We start from the raw sequence: 13951 nt of genomic DNA on the forward strand, positions 1-13951 counted from the left end.
TGTGTCATGTTGAATGACCTCACACCTGCGCCTTGGTCTGGCTGTCCCCAACAGATGTTGACGAGTGTCTGGACGACCCAGAGCTGTGTTCCCCACACGGGGAGTGTCTCAACGCTGAGGGCTCCTTCTATTGCGTCTGTGAGAGAGGCTTCGCTGCCGGCCAGGACAAACACACCTGTGAAGGTAGGCCACACAATAATATGACACCCTGCCTCTTCCAGTGATCTGCAGTTGTGGCGGTGTTTCTCTGGGCCAAGAGGCTTGGTGAAATGCGATATAAGCCCAGTTCGAGTGATTAGAAGTGTTAGGAGGCTTCTCACTGATTCACTGACTCATTTTCTTCACCCAGTCACTCATTCATTCTCTCACTCACTCGCGTCGCTCTTTCTTTGTGTAGTAGAGGAAAAATGCACGTAAGCACCTTTTTTTATTTTGTCGACTCCTTTACCCTCCTATCGCAGATAAGTGCATTGATAATAGAGGGGCTGTTACTCTATTTGCTGTGAATTGCCGTGAATGGCGATCAGCGTTTACACACACACGCACACACACACACGCACACACACACACGCACACACATGCACACACATGCACACACACACACAATCTATCCACAACACCAGTTCTTTAGCGGTGGTTTGATTGATAGCAGTGCCATGTTTGGTTGTGGTTTTCTCTGGTTCAACTGATGTGTATCTGACATTTATACGATGTTAGTCGGATGCTTGTCTAACGCCTCCGTCTCATGCCGCATGTTCCCTCCGCTCTGCTGGCTCCGTCTCTCTCCCTGCCGATGCCTTGTTGCTCCTGGAAGAGAGTGGCTTTCATTTCTTTCACATATGGTTTCTGCTTTTCTTCCACCAAAGACCTTGATGCCAGGAGCCCCGTGCCAGAGTTGTTTTAAATGCCCTTTCCTGCAGTAAAAACAGAGAAGGAAGCCTTTGAGCTCGCTGTCTAGACTAGGAGGAATATTTTCTGCTGTACTCTGTTACTCCTGATTTATGCAGGAGCTCAGGCTCAGTGAGTGAGGTCCTGTGTGTGTGTGTGTGTGTGTGTGTGTGTGTGTGTGTGTGTGTGTGTGTGTGTGTGTGTGTGTGTGTGTGTGTGTGTGTGTGTGTGTGTGTGTGTGTGTGTGTGTGTGTAAACACGGAAACGTGCGTGGGCGGGCAGGCGTACCCACATACGTATGGAGTTCTGGACATCATAAGCAATTACCACCACAATAGTATTTTTGGTCGTAATCCAATTTGAACCTTTCATGTCATTTCACTCATCCTTTCACTGAGGAAATGAATTAGGGGGATACGCCATCGTACGTGAGCATCCTGCATGTTGTACAAGTCTGTAAAGCTGACAACAGGACATCCTTCAGCAGAGTTAACAGCAGATTACTTTTGCAGGTGCCATCACTGAGGCTGAGGGGTGGGATTCCAATTAGCTAAAGACAGACACATGATCCTCCCAAGCCAAAAGGAGGCAAGCAGAGGAAATAGCATTTACTGTTAGGGGAGTTCTCCTCTTCCCTCCTCCTGTGGTATAAATATGTTTTCAGCCTGAACATGGCTCCACGATAGGCCCCCGTGAGGTGGGGCCACGACCTTGTTTAATCCTGGGAACATGGGCCCAGTGAACCAGCAATAGGACATGGGCCATAAAACACCTCAGCGCCCCCCAGCTCAGCCCCCCCAGTTCAGCCCCCGCAGCTCAGCCCACCGCTTTCCCTGTTTATTTTGGACCAGCAGAACCACAACTGAGGAGCAGACTGGGACTGAGGCCCGGACCACAATCAAAGCACAAGGGTCCCGGCCCACAGCTCTTCTACCCAGACTCCAGCTTGGCTTTAGTACAGTAATACCCCAAGGGGCCACAGACTGTCCTCCCCTGTAACAGCCAAAGGATGGTCTGACCCAAGAAGAAGGATGTTTGGGCTCCAGGGAGGGCCTGTTTGACATCTAGATTGAATTGGGTCCAGCAGAGATCAAGAGGAAGATGAAACCTGCTGTGGCCTGTCACATCTGCTTCTGCCGTTGTCTCTCTCTCTGTCTCTTTCATCTCGGTCTCTGATGACGTGAAACTTTTTCTATGAGTCTCGGTCAACGGACTTTCAGGGTATCCAAGGACATCCAAGTCTTCAACTGTTTGGTGTTTGTTTCAAACACCCCTTGAGAATTTTTTTTGGTTGGCATATAGGGCATACCGGTATGCTGAGTTTGTGTGTGTACGTGTGTGTTTCTTTGCAGACGTCGATGAGTGCTCGCATGGCACCAGGTGTGTTGGCGGCTCCTGTGAGAACAGCCAGGGTTCCTACAGATGCCTGTGTGACAGTGGCTACCGCCTGCAGGCAGACACTGACACATGCCTGGGTTGGTAACACTCTGTCACACAACTACATATCCCATCATTCTCTATGCCGATCATGATTTCCTGAGGACCACAATTCAAGCATCGCTACTGTATTCAGTTCAGTGGGGTGTATAAGTGTTTAGCTGGGTTTTGAATGGGGTTCTGTGGTTCTGTGCTCTCCCAGATATTGACGAGTGTTCAGAGTTGGGGCGGAGCATCTGTGGGGCGTGGCAGTGTGAGAACATGGAGGGCTCCTATAGGTGTGTGGTGGACTGCCCCCCTGGACACAATCATGGCCCAGAGGGCATCTGTATGGGTGAGTCGGCGTCATCAGGGCAACAATAGCCATGCAAACTTTCAGCTGTCGCCCCATCCAATCCTTTGCTTTAAAATACCCATGCACTCCTATTCCACACATGTATCTCATCTTACCCTCCTCCATCCATCCATCCATCCATCAAAACACACCTTACCCCCTCACCCATCAACACACCTTTCCATACCATTCCCCATCCATCTACATACATTTTTGTTCTGGCCTATCAACTGCTTTTTGATGGACAGTGAGCAGTACAAAGAGTCACCTTGGCTTGACATTTGTACATGTACACTAAATAAACAAAAGTATGTGGAAATATCTTTACATTTGTGGATTCGACTATTTCAGCCACACCCTTTGCTGGCAGGTGTATAAAATCGAACACACAGCCATGCAATCTTCATAGACAAACATTGGCAGTAGAACGGTCTTACTGAAGAGCTCAGTGACGTTCAACGTGGCACCGTCATAAGATGCTGCCTTTCTAACAAGTCAGTCACATTTCTGCCCTGCTAGAGTTGCCCCGGTCAACTGTAAGTGCTGTTAATGTGAAGTGGAAATGTTTAGGAGCATCAACGGCTCAGCCACAAAGTGGTAGGCCACACAAGCTCACATAATGGGACCGCCGAGTGCTGAAGCGCGTAGCACATAAAAATGGTCTGTCCTCGCTACCGAGTTCCAAACTGCCTCTGGAAGCAACTTCAGCACAAGAAGTGTTTGTCGGGAGCTTCATGAAATGGGTTTCCATGGCCGATAAGCCGCACACAAGCCTAAGATCACCATGATCAATGCCAAGCGTCGGCTGGAGTGGTGTAATGCTCGCCTCCATTGGACTCTAGAGCAGTGGAAACGCTCCAATGCATAGTGCCAACTGTAAAGTTTTGTGGAGGAGGAATAATGGTCTGGGGCTGTTTTTCATGGTTCGGGCTAAGCCCTTTAATTACAGTAAAGGGAAATGTTTTATCATAATTATTGTGAGCGGACCAAGTAATAGGGCGTCACTCTAAAGCGGGAAGGTGGAATAAACGAGTCAGGAGTAGGTTTTCTTGATTGAACACAGTTCTCTATTGAGGGCATTTGGTCAACACAAACACTCCAACATAATCAATGAAAACATACATCTTCTTCTCCGGATGAAACAGGAACACAATAGGATTATCTTTAAACTACAACAAAAAGTCACGGGATTGTCACCGTCTTAGTGGTTCTTCCTGGATAGCTCCTCTCTCTCGGTGGCCATCTTCCAGAGATAGTTTCCCCCCCTTCTCTGCTGGTTCCATTCTCTCTCTTATAGGGGAAGGAGAGTATGTCATTAGTACCGTCAGCTGTGCTTAATTGCCTCTGGTTACCTTGTCTCCCATGCCTTGTTGGGCTACTATCCATGAGCCCAGCCTGCCCTCTGGTGGTCCTTCCACATACCTTCCCCCCCAGGACCGAACCGGAGGGTCGGGCGCCAGACGCACCGTCTTGGTCGCGTCGGGACAGCGCGTCTGCATTCCCGTTCCTCGATCCGGCCCTGTGGATGACATGGAAAGAGAACGGTTGTAAAGACAAAAACCATCTGGCTATTCTGTTGTTATTGTTTCTCTTACCAGCCATCCACGTGAGGGGCGCATGGTCAGTAACTAATGCAAACCTCCGACCCAGTAGGTAGTACCGGAGATAATCGAGGGCCCACTTGATGGCTAAGGCCTCTTTCTCTACGGTCGCATACCTCTGTTCCCGATCGCTGAGCTTCCTACTAATGAAGAGAATCGGCTTCTCTGCTTCACCTTTACCCTGAGCTAGTACGGCCCCGAGCCCTGTATCCGAGGCGTCGACCTGCACAATGAACTCTTGTGAGAAGTCCGGAGCCTGTAGAACGGGATCAGAACACAGGCCATCTTTTAGCAATTGAAAGGCCTCTTCCGTCTCGTCTTTCCACTCTACCTGGTTTGGCAGGTTTTTCCTGATGAGGTTTGTGAGGGGGTTGGCAATGGTTGCATATCCCGGGATAAAACGGCGATAATATCCTGTTATCCCTAAGAAGGCCCGAACGTCTCGCTTGGTCCGGGGTCGAGGCCAGTCACGAATTGCCCTGGTCTTCTCTGCCTGTGGGCGTATTTTCCCATTCCCCACGGTGTACCCCAGGTATTCCGCTTCGGACAGGCCCAGGCAGCATTTATTTGGATTGGCTGTCAACCCTGTGGCTTCCAAACTCACGAGCACCGCCCGTAATCGCAGGAGGTGACTATCCCAGTCCTCGCTGTGGATGACCACATCGTCTATGTACGCCGCTGCATACTCTTGATGGGGCCGTAGAATGGCATCCATGAGGCGTTGGAAAGTTGCAGCGGCACCGTGCAGTCCGAAGGGCATCCTCACATACTGGAAAAGCCCCTCTGGGGTGGCGAAGGCAGTCTTTGGGCGATCCTCCGGAGCCACCGGCACTTGCCAATATCCCTTTGTCAAATCCAGGGTAGTGATGAACTTGACCTTTCCTAAGCGCTCCAAGAGTTCATCCACACGGGGCATGGGATACGCATCGAATGTAGAGATGGCATTCACGCCCCTAAAGTCGTTGCAGAGTCTCATACTACCATCGGATTTGGGGACCAGGACTATGGGACTGGACCACTCACTCGTCGAGGGCTCGATCACGCCCATCCTCAACATCTCCCTCACCTCTTTCTTAGCGATGACTCGGCGAGCCTCAGGAATCCTGTAAGGGCGGATATGCACCTTCTTGCCGGGTTCCGTGTGGATATGGTGGAACAGGACATCTGTTTGTCCTGGGAATGGAGAGAATATTCGACCGAAGTTCATAATCAGCTTGTCTAGCTGTCTTGACTGCTCCGGTAGGAGAGTTTGGCCACGGCGCACCTGTGGTAGAGCCTCCTCTTTTCCTTTGCCCTCCAGGGCCATCAAAGCCACCTCCTCCTCTCGTCCATGGTACGTTTTCAGCAGGTTTATGTGATAGGTTGCTTGATGAGGTAATTGACCGGTGAGACCCTTTTCATTACCTCGTAGGGCCCCCTCCACTGTGCCAGCAAGCGATGTTCGGCCGTGGGCACAAGCACCATCACTTTCTCTCCCACGGTGAACTCACGGGGGGTCGCGGACTTATCATAGGCCCGGCCTTGGGTCCTTTGGGCCTTCTCCATATGCTCCTTGACTATGGGCCACACTGCTGACAGGCGGTCTCTCATCAGGGTAACGTGTTCTATTGTGGATCGAAAGGGACATGGTTGGGTCTCCCAGGTCTCCTTGGCTAAGTCGAGGATTCCTCGACAGGGTCTGCCATAGAGCAATTCAAACGGAGAGAATCCAGTGGATGCCTGGGGTACTTCTCGCAGGGCAAACATTAAGTGTGGGAGAAGCATGTCCCAGTTTTTCCCGTCTCGGGACACCACTCTTCTCAACATGCTTTTAATCGTTTTGTTCAAGCGTTCACACAACCCGTCTGTTTGAGGGTGGAATATGCTTGTACGTATCTGTTGAACCTGATATAACCGATACAAGTCCTTCATCAACCGGGACATGAACGGGGTTCCTTTCCTTTAAATGGGGGTTCCCACGAGAGAACATCAGGAATAACTCCTTGGCAATTCCCTTTGATGACATGTTACGCAGGGCTATGGCCTCCGGGAACTTGGTAGCGTAATCTATAACCACTAGGATGTACTCGTGTCCTCTGGCGGATTTTGGGAGGGGTCCTACGAGGTCCATAGCTATGCGTTCAAAGGGAGTCTCTATGATGGGGAGAGGAATCAAAGGGTTACGCAGGTGTGGCCGTGGGGCTGTACGTTGACATTGATCACACGTCCTACAATACCTGGCCACATCCCGGGTAACCCGGGGCCAATAGAATCTCTGCATGATTCTGTCAATAGTCTTGTCTCGTGCCAGGTGTCCTCCTAGGATGTGGGAATGGGCTAACTGTAGAACTGTATCCCTGTATGGCCTAGGCACCATTAGTAATTCCTGGTTTTCCCCCCTTCGTCGTACGACCCAGTATAAGAGACCCCGCCTGATTGCATAGTAAGGAAGAGGGGGCTCACCTGATCCGTCGACGTTCCTCCCGTCGATCACCTTCACCTTCCTCATGGCCTCCCTTAGGTCTGGGTCTCTATGCTGCGAGGTGCCGAACTGTCCCTTTAATTCCTGGGGCAGGTCGACCTCGGTAGAGGGATGTGGAGGATGTTCCACATCCCCATCAGGGGTGACCGAGGAGAATCCCTTCCAGGTTCCTTCCTCGGATGGAGCTTCAAATATATCCCTTAGCGCCTGGTTGCTCCTTCCTTCCTGCGTTGTGTATAACCCTTCACATGTGTCTTCATCAGTGGTTTCCTGGAATATCTGTCGTAAACGTTGGGTCGCTATTTCTTCCTCTGCTGCAGAGGACGAGGATGCGGCTACGTCTCCTTGTAGGACTACTACCTCGGGCTTGGATTTTCTCTTCTTTCCTGTCCCCCTTCTTCCCGTGCATAACGTCATCTACCGAAGCTCCTTATATAGGGGACAGTCTCTCCCGATCAATAATGGCACCTTCAGCTGGGGCACTTTCCCTGCCCTGACTGTACACCTTCCTTTTGGAGTGAGAATAGGCAGATTCACAGTGGGGTAATAGTGGGTGTCTCCATGGATACAGGATACGGCTACTTTGTCTGGTAGCAGTGTTGCGGAGGTCACCATCCGCTCCTCTACTAACGTAACCATACTTCCCGAGTCGAGAATAGCTACCACATCTTGTCCTTCGACTCGCACCGGAATCTCTGAGGCTGGGGCTATCTCTGCTAACCAACAGTGTTGATCCTGCCCCCTCAAAACGGGATGTAGGCAATGATGACTCCGTGACCATGGGCTCATCCTTGCTAGGACATTGTGGGGCATAATGGTTGGGAGACTGACATTTATAACACCGACCCTGCTGTGTGGTGGCTGACTTCTCCCACCTCCGGGGGGGGCTTGGACGTTTCGGTGGCGGGCGCGCCGGGGTGAGTCGTGGTACGGGATTGGAAGACTCCTTCCGTTCCTCCTTGTCACTTTTTAACAACTCCCCTGTAGACCGATATGTTTCCACCGCCTGGGCTATGTCGTCGGCTGACAACGGGTTGGCTTGCCCCACAACCCTTTTTAAGTCACTGGGCAATTCTCTCAATATCTTGTCCACTATGAGAGTCTCTATCACATGTCCTACTCCCTTTCCAGGTTCTAGCCACTGTTTCGTCAATCGTATTAATGCGAAGATCTGGGCACGGACGGGTTGATCAGCTGTATAGGTCCATTGATGGAACTTTACAGCCCTATCTCTGGCAGTCAGCTGGTACCGGGACAGGATCTCGGTTTTTAGTCGCCCATAGTCCTCAGCTTCGCGGGAATCCAGGTCAAAATAGGCTTCCTGAGCCACCCCGGTCAAAAGAGGGGCTAATGCGCTCGCCCATTCTGTGGGCGGCCACTCTTCCAAGGTGGCCGTCCTTTCGAAGGTCATGAGGAAGGCCTCAATATCATCCTCCTTGGAGAGACGAGGTAAGATGGCGTGAGCAGCCGCTCTTGGCTTAACTCTAGGTTCTTCTTGTCGGCTCAGCTGTTGTTGCAGGAGTTCTATGGTTGTCTGCTGTGCCGTGATCAATTGTTGTAGTAGGGCGTTATCCATCGTTCTTGAATGGTTCCTCCGGGTCTACTGGAAGAATCTTGATTTACTCACTTATCCTTGTGTCACTCGTCCACCTAATGCCCGCATTCTCCACCAATGTGAGCGGACCAAGTAATTGGGCGTCACTCTAAAGCGGGAAGGTGGAATAAACGAGTCAGGAGTATGTTTTCTTGATTGAACACAGTTCTCTATTGAGGGCATTTGGTCAACACAAACACTCCAACATAATCAATGAAAATCTTCTAAGGAAAAAAACATACATCTTCTTCTCCGGATGAAACAGGAACACAATAGGACTATCTTTAAACTACAACAAAAAGTCACGGGATTGTCACCGTCTTAGTGGTTCTTCCTGGATAGCTCCTCTCTCTCGGTGGCCATCTTCCAGAGATAGTTTCCCCCCCTTCTCTGCTGGTTCCATTCTCTCTCTTATAGGGGAAGGAGAGTATGTCATTAGTACCGTCAGCTGTGCTTAATTGCCTCTGGTTACCTTGTCTCCCATGCCTTGTTGGGCTACTATCCATGAGCCCAGCCTGCCCTCTGGTGGTCCTTCCACATTATATATATATTTTGTACCTCTACCCCTTTTTCTCGCCAATTTCGTGATATCCTATTGGTAGTTACAGTCTTGTCCCATCGCTGCAACTCCCATACGGATTCGGGAGAGGCAAAGGTCGAGTGACGTGCGTCCTCCGAAACACGACCCTGACAAGCTGCTCTGCTTCTTGACACAATGCTCGCTTAACCCGGAAGCCAGCCGCACCAATGTGTTGGAGGAAACACTGTCCAGTTGGCGAGCGAAGTCAGCTTGCAGGCGCCCGGCCCGCCACAAGGAGTCGCTAGAGCGCGATGGGACAAGGAAACTCGGACAACGCTGGGCCAATTGTGCGCCACCTCATGGGTGTCACAGCCGGCTGTTACCCAGCCTGGGATCGAACCCGGGTCTGTAGTGACGCCTCAAGCACTGCGATGCAGAGCCTTAGTCCGCTGCGCCACTCGGGAGGCCCCTAAATGGAAATCTTACTGCTACAGCATACAATGGCATTCTGGACGATTCTGTGCTTCCAACTTTGTGGCAATAGTTTGGGGAAGGCCCTTTCCAGTTTCAGCATGACAATGCCCCTGTGCACAAAGTGAGGTCCATACAGATATGGTTTGTCGAGATCGGTGTGGAAGAACTTGACTGGCCTGCACAGACACCTTTTGGATTCATTGGAACGCCGACTGCGAGCCAGGCCTAAATGCCCAACATCAGTGTCCGGCCTCGCTAATGTAATGTAGAAGAGTGGAGGCTCTGTTATAGCAGGAAAGGGGGGACCAACTCCATATTAATGCCCATTGTTTTGGAATGAGATGTTTGATGAGCAGGTGTCCACATACTTTTGGTCATGTAGTGTATGTCTCTTGTATGTTTTGGGGGTAGGGGAGTGTGTCAATAGACTTTGCACCATCTCGTTGGTCCAGCTAACTCAAGCTTGTTCTCTACTAATTATCTCCACAGAACAGATTCCTCAGTGACCATAGTAACTCACTATGAGCATCTGTTGTGAGGCAGCAGCATTACGTCTGTTGCGTGTGCTTGTTTGGGGGTCTGGCGGTTGTTTAAACTGTTTGGGTTACACAATGTTCCAGTTTAGAATAATTTGTTTGCCCAGCTCAGCCGAGACAAGAGGACGTTTATGTGAGACATGTTTTGTCTACGGCTCGCCATGATTTTCCTAGTGTTCTTTTGTGATAATATTTGAGCATATTTATTACAGTCTTCGCAGAGTGTGGAGTCTAATGTACACACACACACTCATACACCCATACACACACACACAAACTCACTCACACACACGCACACACACACACACTGTACATGCAAACATACACACACACTTTTTTCAGTGTGGATCTGCCTTTCATTTATTTTGGCCCTGCCTCTATATGCTTCGTGGTATACTGTACTGTGCTGCTTTGCCTCTAGACACAGCAAATATTTTCAGCTTGGACTGTCTGGATGCTCATACTCATAATAAATGGCACCAATGAGAGATTTGCTTCAAAACCTGAGACTAGTTCCACTGCAGCTCAGTGGGTGTAGGCCTCTGCTGTTCTGTATTTCAACTGGTCCTAATTGAGGAACCACCTCTACCACCGAGACTGTATAGAAGAACAGGTAACTAAACTTTGACCCTTCTCCTCCTCGTTCTGCAGACATTGATGAGTGCAACGTCAATGCCACAGGGTGTGGCAGCCACGGCTTCTGTGAGAACATGGTCGGATCCTTCCGCTGCCTGTGTGACCGGGGCTACCAGGAGTCCCAGGAGGGCCTCGGCTGTGTGGGTGAGTAGGAGTGGGGTGTGTCAGTGTGTGTGGGTGGGTTTTGGGCGACAAAATCTCATTGATTGATTATCAGACAAGTCACAGGCTTTTGGTTATGACTCAGGCTACTACGCCAGTGACGTGCATAATGCTAATCTACGTAACATGCTACAGTAGCAAAATGTTCTGATCATATGAGCAAACTAGAATAAAGATGATCATGAGCACTCACTCACCTCAGCTAATAGTTTCCCAGCCTAATTGTTACCAAATATCAAAACCGGGATTTAGTGTGAACCAAAATCTGACATTGATTGATTTATCAAGACAAGTCCCCCATGCTTGTCTCCAAGCAGCACAATGGCGCTGTCCCAATCAAAACAGTGCTGAAATGATCATCTTGGTGGCAATACACGATTGTTGCTTTAAATTAGTGTTACGGTTGGATATTACTTTGGGAGTTTCAGTCGAACTTTAAGCAAGAATTTGATACATGCCTTCAATTGCATTAGCCTACTTTGTTCCAATATTTAACCATTCCTAACTAAGATGAGTTGTCCTCTCTCTGTGCTTGATCTAGGCCCAGTGGCTGCATTCTTCTCAACACCAGTTTAACTCTATATGCTGTTTTTTATATATCAGGCTTTTTTTGGTGTTCGGGCTCAATTCATTTCTGTGATGTTTCAGCTCACCGGGCTTGGGTTTCAGCTCACCGGGCTTGGGTTTCAGCTCACCGGGCTTGGGTCGGACTGGCCTCAAATTTTCAGGCCCGATGAGAACTCTAATATCATGCTGTGGGCCAAAAACTCCATCCCACCCAAACAGGCTAAAATTTCAGGTGTTTTTTTTGTAGCTCTTACACTAAAAGGGCATTATCATTTTTACAACTTCAGAGTGTAATTTCGACCTCATAGTGTGGAAATATATATATTTTTTACTGAAAATAACATTTTTGACTGCACTGCCCCTTTAACACTGGCTAATTTTCTGTGTGCTATGAAAGGGCTTCCATATATTTCAAGAACCTTTTAGGATTCTGAAGAACCGTAGATGCCACGTCGAGAATCCCCCACTTAACTCAAAGGTTCTTTATCGGGCAAAAGTTCAAACCATTTAAGAACCTTCATTTTTTTCAGTGTAAGTGTCCTGCTGAAAGCATTGGAACACTCTTAAAACCAAACTGCTAGCGTTGATGGCTAAAACTTCTGCTCCCTTCTTGAGACATCTCCAGCAGAGTTGTCATGACGACTGAATGACAGCTCACTCCTATTATGTATATGCTGGGTAGTCTGCCAAGGCTATATCTGTCAACCTCGAAAACCAAGAGTAACCTTTTCAATCTTAAAATGAGATTTAGTTCCTCATTCAATGGCAACTACTGTAGCCTTTAGCCAATTATAAACATGAATTTGTCCATGCAAAGCAATAGGAAGTATGATTGAGTGTATTTTCCTGACAGCTATTTTCCTCTGAAGTTTGTTGGCAGTGCTAGAAATGTATGCTTCATGCTACTCTTCCAGATTGTGTAAGCATTGTAGATATGAAATCATGTCATCTAAGACTTGCATGTGATGATATGGTGTGGGCCATTTTAATGCAGGGCCATTTTGGGACAGTAGTTTCCCCTCTTTGCATGAAAAAAAAAAGATGGTAGACATGTCGCCGGACATTTGATCGATGTGGCCATTTATTTTCATTCAATTTGAAGGTGTAGCTCACGTTCACTGTTATGTTTTAAACATCTCCCGCTGTGTCTGCAGTGCTCCTCAGACCCTAGGATTGGAAAATGCACTGGAGCTTAGACTCTGCTATCTCACACACAAGCATACACACACTCGCAGGCACACACACGCACGCAAACACATACCTGTTGAAGTGGAAGTAATGGAGAGTTGTAAAAGCTGTATCTGCTGTCTGTCAGTGAGTCCAGGGTTCTGGTTCCTGTCTGCCTATCCCCACTGAAGAGAAAGATTGACTATAAGACAGAAAATTTGATGACATTTTTTGCCTTTTGATTTGACTTGTTTTAATACTGGAGTTGTCTGAATCAGATCTATAGGTTACACAAAATGTTCTTTCTTGATGTAATGTACCATATGTTTGGTCGACCAGGTTCTTTCGCAGTCAATAGCTTTTTCTGGTCTGGGCTTGGCTGTGGTGGTTCGCTGTCAGTGATGCATGGCTTTCATTTCAGCCCCGGGCTGCAGTGGATTCAAAGGTGAGTGTGTTCTGTCCGAAAATCCATCCCTGATACCAAATCAAACCCCAGACAACCCCATCACCTTGGACTGATGTCTTCCTCAGCCAAGCCAGGGGTCATTCTTCCACAGACCCACAGAAAACCACTGCTCACTCTGTCAAAAGAGCTCAGAATGCTGTTTTTTTTGTTACTCTCAATTTCCTTCTCTCGGTTTGAGGGAGTGGGGAATCATCATCAGATAGAGAGCCAGTGAGTTCATGTTTTTGGACAAGCTGAAGAATTGGAGCTCGTTTGTCTTGGTGGTTTCTTTAACTGGGCCCATGCAGTTCCCATCTATTCCAATTTCCTCCTGCAGAAAGGCCTGTCAGAGCCCTGAAAGTGGGTCGCAGGCACTCCCATATTGAAGCTGATAAAATACTTCCTTCAGCCAGACCTCTCTGACCTGTGCGCACATACATACACACACACACGCGCACGTATACATTCATACATTTACACAAACACTTTTACACACACATGCACTCCCTGCACCATACACACATACACTTACCTGCAACGCACACCGATACACACGCACATGCACACACACACATGCACATAAACACACACACACACAGTGCACTTACGCATACGGTCTCTCTTGCTTTCTTTCTCTCACACACACACTCTCCATCTGTACCTTGGCAAGTGTTGGTGGGTCCCACCCCAGCCCTGTACAGCCAGCTGCCTCTGTTCTTCACTCTGCTGTGGCTTGCACAGATGGTCTCGCCCCCCAAACTACTGGAAGTGGTCAACCGCCAACCCCAACCCGCCAACCCCTTACTCCCTCACTCCTCTCCCCATCTCTGGTTACACCCAGACAGACGCACCCCTGAGCCTCTCGGATTGTTTTCTGCTTCCCAGATAAAGAAGCCATTTTGGATCGTATTAACCTGTTTGTTACATACTGGGATTCAGACAGCGTAGCCTATCTGTCTGTGTCCTTTCTTTTCACAGTTCATGTCATTGAACGGAACACTGTCTGACTGTCAAGTGATTTAAGTGATACGTTTCATTGATGCTACTCTCTCTCCCTCTAGTCCAGCTAGCTACAACTTTAAACAAGATGAAAAAGCCAACATCTGTGCTTTTTCTGACACTGCTGGAC

At 48.8% G+C, this 13951-nt stretch overlaps 1 protein-coding gene across 6 annotated transcripts in view; it reads left to right on the top strand.

The window, feature by feature from the left end:
* LOC109888965 (latent-transforming growth factor beta-binding protein 1) overlaps window positions 1-13951 on the top strand; it is a 138054-nt gene that overhangs the window by 97870 nt on the left and 26233 nt on the right. For 5 of the 6 annotated variants that reach the window (XM_031823465.1, XM_031823468.1, XM_031823467.1 and 2 more), the window contains 4 exons: window positions 55-183; window positions 2241-2363; window positions 2528-2659; window positions 10497-10625. In XM_031823465.1, the coding sequence (XP_031679325.1) occupies window positions 55-183; window positions 2241-2363; window positions 2528-2659; window positions 10497-10625 (513 nt within the window). The remainder of the gene's footprint in view (window positions 1-54; window positions 184-2240; window positions 2364-2527; window positions 2660-10496; window positions 10626-13951) is intronic. The other variant, XM_031823471.1, reaches the window with a different exon arrangement.

The sequence above is a fragment of the Oncorhynchus kisutch genome, linkage group LG4, assembly GCF_002021735.2.
Source record: "Oncorhynchus kisutch isolate 150728-3 linkage group LG4, Okis_V2, whole genome shotgun sequence".
Taxonomy (NCBI): domain Eukaryota; kingdom Metazoa; phylum Chordata; class Actinopteri; order Salmoniformes; family Salmonidae; genus Oncorhynchus; species Oncorhynchus kisutch.